Source organism: Rhinopithecus roxellana, chromosome 8, assembly GCF_007565055.1.
Source record: "Rhinopithecus roxellana isolate Shanxi Qingling chromosome 8, ASM756505v1, whole genome shotgun sequence".
In the NCBI taxonomy this organism is placed as follows: domain Eukaryota; kingdom Metazoa; phylum Chordata; class Mammalia; order Primates; family Cercopithecidae; genus Rhinopithecus; species Rhinopithecus roxellana.
The window spans coordinates 8,942,751-8,949,151 of NC_044556.1; the positions used below are offsets into that span (position 1 = coordinate 8,942,751).

The window sequence follows — 6,401 nt, forward strand, 5'->3', positions numbered from 1 at the left end:
TGCAGGCCTCAGTGTCCTAGTTTTATTGCAAACTCAGGCTGTGCGGGGTGGGCAATACACTGGACACGGGGCGGGGCTCGGGGAAATGGAACATGTCCTAGGCCAAAGGGGCGGAGCTCGAAGGGCGGGCCTAGTCAAAGCTGTGGGTAGATCCCGAGCCTCCGAGGCCCAAGGCAGGGGTGGAGCCTGGGCCGAAAGGCTCAGGCTCAAGGGAGCTAAGACCAATCCACCCAGCGGTGCTCCAGGGCAGTGGAGGCGGGGTCTAAAACAAACAGGCATACCCAGAGGGGCGGATCCTAAGGCAGGAGTGGGGTGTAGCAGGCGGGGCTGTGATCTGGCTCAGTGGAAGGTCTCCACCTCCACCACGGTCCAGTCACCCTGCGGAGAGGCCACGTCGTCCGGAGAGAAGCTGGTGACCGAGGTGATGCTGGCACGGGACTCGTCCAGGGGAGACAGTAGTTCGGCCCAGCGGCCGAGTTCGGCGTCGCTGAGTGCAGCCCGGGCGCCCCCCGTGACGCCACCACCCTCGGCGCCTCCTGGGCCCCCGCCGCTGCCGCCCGCGGCACCCTCGGCAGCTGCCAACAGCAGCGTCCGGCTTAGCAGGTGCTGCACGACGCTAGCCTGCAGCGCCCCCAGTGGCAGCTCGCCCAGGCGCGCCTGCTTCGGGCTCCGCGAGGACGCCCCAGCCCCGGCCCCAGCCACCGCCTTCCCACCGCTCGCGCCGGAAGTGGGCCCCGGATCCAGTGCGCCTGGGGCTGGGGTCGCCGACTCGGGCCCTTCAGTCTCGTAGATGGTGCACAGACCGTCAGCAGAGCCGGGTCCGCCAGCGGGAGGCCACGGCAGTTGCGCACCTGCGGGTAGAGACGCCAGGTGGGCGGTGGGGGTGATAAGACCTGCCCCTGCCTCAAGGTCCCGCCCCCTTGTCTAAGTTCCGCCCCGGACCCAGCTGTCCCGCCCCCGAGCTGGGAAGCCTCGCCTCCGACCCCGCCCACAGCCAGGCCCGGTCTGGGGTGCCCCTTACCTGGGGCTCCGCGGAAGGCGAGCGGCGGAGCGGGGCCTCGACTCCAGGCAGCCGGGTGGCAAGCGGCGAGCTCTGCGTCGGGGGGAGGGGAGGCTGCGGCGCCGCCCTCGGGCCCACTGTCGTAGCCACGCAGCTCCTCTGGCGTGCTCGTGGCGCTGCTGCTGTGGCCGGCCAGGTCCGGCCCGCTTAGCGTGCTGGACGGGCTGCGCGAGGGCGGCGGCGGCGGGCCGGGGGCCAACGCCAGGGTCAGCCGTGGGCCCGAGACGGAGGTATCCGGACCCGGGGTCGGGGGGCGGCGTGGGGCCTGCAGGGTGGGTGAGGCAGGGGGAGAGGGAGGAACCTGCAGAAGGGGCGCTGCCAGAACAGGTGGGGCCTGTGGAGGAGGCGTGGCTAAAGGAGACATTGGGGGTGAGAAAGGGGCCTGCCCAGGGAGTGAGGCAGGCGGAGAGGGAGGGGCCTGCAGAGGAGGTGTGGCCAGAGCAGGTGGAGCCTGTGGAGGGGGCTTGGCCAAAGGAGACATTGGGGGTGAGGCAGGGGGAGAGGGCAGGACCTGCAGAGGAGGAGCGGCCAGAGGGGGTGGGGTCTGTGGAGGGGGCGTGGCTGAAGAAGACATTGGGGGAGAGGCAGGGGGAGAGGGTGGGACCTGCAGAGGAGGCCCGGATAGCGGGGCTGGGGTCTGTGGAGGGGGCGAGGCTGAAGGAGACATTGGGGGAGAGGCAGGGGGAGAGGGTGGGACCTGCAGAGGAGGCGCGGTTAGAGAGGGTGGGGCCTGTGGAGAGGGCGTGGCTGAAGGAGACACTGTGGGTGAGGCAGGGGGAGAGAAAAGGGCCTGCCCTGGGGGTGAGGGAGTGGGAGAGGAAGGGGCCTGCAGAAGGTACACTGCCATAGCAGTTGGGGCCTGTGGAAAGGGTGTGGCCAAGGGAGACAGAGGGGGTGAGGCAGGTGGAGAGGGAGGGGCCTGCAGTGGAGGCAAGGCCAGGGCAGGTGGGGCCTGCGGAGGGGGCGTGGCCAAAGGAGACAGAGGGGGAGAGGGCAGGCCCTGCAAAGGGGGTGAGGCCAGAGCAGGTGGGGCCTGTGGAGGAGGCGTGGCTATGGAAGAGGGGGTCTCCGGAGGGGGCGCGATCAATGGCGAAGGTGGTGCTTGCAGAGGCCGTGGGGCTGGACAAGGTGGAGTCTCCAGATGGGATGTGGTCAGGGAACCAGAAGCTGTCTGCAGAGGGGGTGGGGCTAGAGAAGGTGGGCTCTCCAGAGGGGGTGTGGTCAGGGAAGCAGGAGGTGTCTGCAGAGAGGGCGGGACTAGGGAAGACTGGGTCTCCAGAGGGGGCATGGTCAGGGAAGAGGGAGGTGCCTGAGGAGAGTAGGAGGCCAGAGAAGATGGAGCCTGCAGAGGGGGTGTGGTCAGGGGTGAGTTTAGGGGTGAGACAGCAGGAGAGAGAGAAGTCTGCAGAGGGGGTGAGGCAGTAAGGGAAAGAGGGGCCTGCAGAGAGGGTGAATCAGGGGGAGTAGAGGAAGGTCGAGAAGGCGAGGTCAAAGGTTGGGTTTGCCTAGGGGACAGTGTCAGAAAAGAATGTGTGGCCTGCAGAGGGGGTGAGCCCAAAGAAGTTGTGGCCTGCAGAGAGGACGAAGCCAGAGGAGAGGGAGGTGCCTGCAGAGACGGTGAGGTCAGAGAATGTGGGACCTGTATTGGGGGAATGGTCTGGAGAGAGGGCGGGGCATGCATAGGGGGCGTAGTCATAGAAGGTGGGGCCGGTGAGTGGGGCGGGGCCAGGGGTGGGGGCGGGGCCTGCAGAGGCGAGGCCAAAAGAGAGGGAGAAACTAGAGGACGATCCTGCAGAGAGACTGTGGTCAAAGGAGAGGGAGAGGCCTGCAGAGGCAATGTGGCCAGAAGAGGAGGGTCCTGTGGAGGAAGAGTGGCCAGAGTGTGGGGCGTGGCCTGGGGAGGGGGCGGAGACGGGGAAGGACTGGCCGGAGGGGGCGTGGTCAGAGCAGAAAGGCCTGGCTGAAGGAGTGTGGCGAGGGGAGAAGCCGGATTCCCAAGAGATGTTGCCGGAGAAACAGGGCCTTGTAGAGGAGACATGGCTGACAGAGGAGGTGTGGCCAAGGGAGAGAGGAGAGTCGGAAGAGAGGGCAACGCTGGATTAGCTTGGGTGGGGGGCATACTCTGCAAAGGGGATGAAACTGATGGAGAGACTGAAGCCACAAAAGCGGCTATGGCCGGGGAAGAGACGCCTGCTTCTGGAAAGGATGTAATCACCTGTGTGGGTGGAACTTGCGAGGGGGGCGTGGCTGGTGGAGAGGGGAGGGTCTGCAGAGAGGAAGGAGCAGAGGGAGAAGGAGGGGCTAGAGGAAGAGGTGTGGCCAACTGACAGGTAAGGCTCGGCGAGTGGGGCGTGGCCGGCAGGGTGGGCGGGGCCTGACTTTGCAGTGCTGCTGGCAGAGGGGGCGTGACCGGTGGAGAGGGAGGGAGCGTGGCTGGCAGGGGAGTGGCTGCGTTGTAGGGAGGCGGTACGGGTCTTGCCTTGGTACCCGGTGGAGAGGGTGTGGCCAAAGGAGAAGAAAGCGGGCCTAGTGCTGGGGCTGCGTCCTTCCTTAGGGGTGTGACCTGCGGGGGGCGCAGAGCCTGCAGCCCTTTCGGTTTGGGCTGCGAGGGATGCGCAGGAGCCCTGGGTGTTCCGCGGGCTGAGGGCCCAGAACGGGCTGGGGAGGAGAGAGGGGTGGCGCTGGAGCTCAGGGGACGCGAGACCGGCCTCTGGAGACCCCCACCGGCGCTGGGCCGCCTCCTGGCAGCCGGGCTTGGCTCGGTGGTACTGTGCTCCGAGGCGCTGCTCACTAATTTCCGAGGGCCCTCTGTCGCTGGCCGTGGCCGGGCACTCGGACCTGGCCGGGGGAGCCCCCCCTCGGTGCCCGCAGCCCGGGACCGGCGGGCCATGGCCGGGGAGGGGGTTCCTGGGGTAGGCCCGGAAGTGTCTGGAGAAAAAGTAGGCCAAGGGTCACCGATACCTCTGAGGCAGCACCCCTCGCTGCCCAGGAACCCCACTCTTCTCCAGGTCACATACCTCTCCGTGCGCCGGCGCCGAGGGCACTCTTTTTGGGAGCCTCTGTAGCTTTTCCTCTGGCTACAGTTTCCTCCGCTGGGATCCGGAGTCCCTTTTGGCCAAGAGGGCCTGGCCTGGAGACAGAAGGGGCCACGCTCAGGCCTAGATCCTTGTTTGGCTTCCCAAGCCTCTATTTTCCCATCTGTGAAATGGGCATGCGCCTTCTCTGAGGACCAATAATGGCTTTCACCCAATTTGTGTCCAGTGACCTGCAAGTGCGCCCGCGCCCCAACTCGTGTAAAATAAAAGGTTCCAGACTCTGTGACGCCAACCCTGGCTGAGGGGACTGGGGGAGAGGGAGCAGGTTACCTAGTGGTCCCGCTGTCACGCCCTGGGCTAGAAACAGGGCCTGGGCTGGTCTTCTTGGCAGGAGGAGCTCTCTCCCCTCTCCCGGAGGCTGGGGCCCTGGAAGCTGCGGGGAGAAGGCCGAGTCACAGGTGCCCCGGAGAGGTGGTGGTGGAGGGGAGACGGGACAGGTATTGGAAGTGGGAGGGAAGATCGGGTCGGAGCTGAGGAAGGAGGCTGGGGTACCTGGGTTTCGGGAACTTGTCCCAGCACTCCGCGTTGGTCCCGCTCGGGGCGCAGACTCTGGAAGAGTGGTCCCGCCGATGCCCCCGGCTCGCTCTGCCAGAGGTTTTCGCCCCACAGCTCCCGCAGCTCCCAGAACTCGGAGGGCTGCGGGAGTTACTGGGGGAGGGGGTCGAGGAGAGCCTGGGGGCCTGGGAGTCAGAAGTCCAGGAGGGCGAGCAGCCGGCGTCCGCGCGGTGGCCCCTGCCTTCGCCTTGTCTCTCTTGTCCATCTTGCACCTGAAGAGACAAACTGGTCCGCCTCCCAGGTTCTGGACACCTACGTCGCCTCCAGAGACCTGGACCCAGGTACCTCACTGCCCTTTCGCAGCATCGCCACCCATGTACACTCAAACCTCGGCCTCGGCTTCCATCCGCTCGGCTCCCACGCACCTACACCCACTCGCCAGCCCCACTGCTCCTTGCTGTCCCCATGTCCCACCCCCCCACCGCTTTTCCCCAAAGCGAAGAGGCCCTGCCTGCCCCAGCCCGCCGCCTCCCCCGCCTCAGCTCCAATGCAGGACCGATCTCCACGCCCCTACCCCTCGCCCCTCAGGGACTCAGACCGCCAGCCTCCAGAGCAGGGGACTGCCACGGGCTCCTGATGTGGGGGACCGGAGCGCACGCCCAGGTCTCCCCGCCAGCCCCCAGCGGCCTCCCCCAGCCTCCTCCAGGGATGCTTGCACCTGCCGGGAGGCAGAGCGGCCCCGCTGCCCGCGAACGGGCTCCGGGAGACAAAGAGCCGCGTCCCGGGCCCGACCCCTCCCCCAGCCAGGCCTGGCCCGCGCCCAGCCTCTCCACCTGCTCGCGTTGCACTCACCTCCGCCTCCGGCCTCCGGCCGCTCCTCGCAGGGTCGCCTGGGGTGGGGCCCGGGCAGGAGCGACGCGGTGGCCGCCAGCGGCGAGGAGGCGAGGGGAGGGGGCTGCAGGCTGCGGCGCCGGGGTAGCCGAGCCTGTCCCGCCCCTCGGCCGCGGGCGGGAGAGCCGGGGGCGCGCGCTCGATCCGGACCCGGGAGCGCGGCCGGCGGAAGCGCGCCGAGGGGGATGGGGGAGAAGGGCGCGTTGGAGAGACGGGTGGCTTCTCCACGGTCCGGGGAAAGCTTGTTTCCCCAGTTGCGCCTGAGGAACCCAGAGAGTCAACGGTTGGGACTGGGGGAGCAAATCTCTGGGGTCCTCCACTGTCCTCCCCAACACATACACCTGCCCCGACCCCCACCACAACCACCTGGCGACCAAGGACCGCCTGGACGGGGATAGGCTGGGCCCTGGCAACCAGGAGGCGGGACCACCGCGCCTCTGGCCCACACACCAATCCGGCCGCTCGGTAGCCCTGGCACTTTCCAGTCCTTCGCATCTGCGGAAGCTAGGCCGCCCAGGGTCTCTGGGGGGCAGCCGCCCACCCCCTCATACCCGAAGGTGTTCCCCAGACGCCAGGAAACCCCTTATCTAGTTTCCTGGGGTCGGAGAACTGCTAAGAGAATGCCGCCCGGTGAATTTCAGGGATGCAAGGTAGACCCCAGATTTGGGGGGAGAGAGAAAGAAAGAAAGGAGGAGTAGGAGGGAGACAGGAGACACAGACTATCTGCAGGGTATTCTGTGAGAGGTGACCCAGCCATCTGCAGGGCAGAGCACGCCCACCCTCCACACCCTTCCAGCTAACAGGAAGTCAAGTCAGCAGACCCTTCCTGGCAAAGCTGGGCTTCCAGGACACTAGGTTAT

At 67.1% G+C, this 6,401-nt stretch overlaps 1 protein-coding gene across 1 annotated transcript; it reads right to left on the reverse strand.

Moving 5' to 3' along the window:
- PRR36 (proline rich 36) lies at nt 1-5,567 on the reverse strand. Its single transcript, XM_010385049.2, has 6 exons — nt 5,503-5,567; nt 4,648-4,922; nt 4,426-4,528; nt 4,078-4,190; nt 1,022-3,988; nt 1-851 (listed from the first exon to the last, which is right to left on the reverse strand). The coding sequence occupies exons 2-6, from the start codon at nt 4,913-4,915 to the stop codon at nt 340-342; spliced, it is 3,963 nt and encodes a 1,320-aa protein (XP_010383351.2). The 5' UTR covers nt 4,916-4,922; nt 5,503-5,567; the 3' UTR covers nt 1-339.
- Between the last annotated feature and the right edge of the window lie 834 nt (nt 5,568-6,401).

Bases quoted from the DNA above. Each gene is read 5' to 3' on its own strand.
- PRR36 (XM_010385049.2), bottom strand. From the start codon at position 4,915: ATGGACAAGAGAGACAAGGCGAAGGCAGGGGCCACCGCGCGGACGCCG. The intron at 3,989-4,077 runs GTATGTGACCTG...CTTTTTCTCCAG, and splicing joins CGGCGCCGGCGCACGGAGAG to ACACTTCCGGGCCTACCCCA. The intron at 852-1,021 runs GTAAGGGGCACC...CTCTACCCGCAG, and splicing joins CGCCTTCCGCGGAGCCCCAG to GTGCGCAACTGCCGTGGCCT.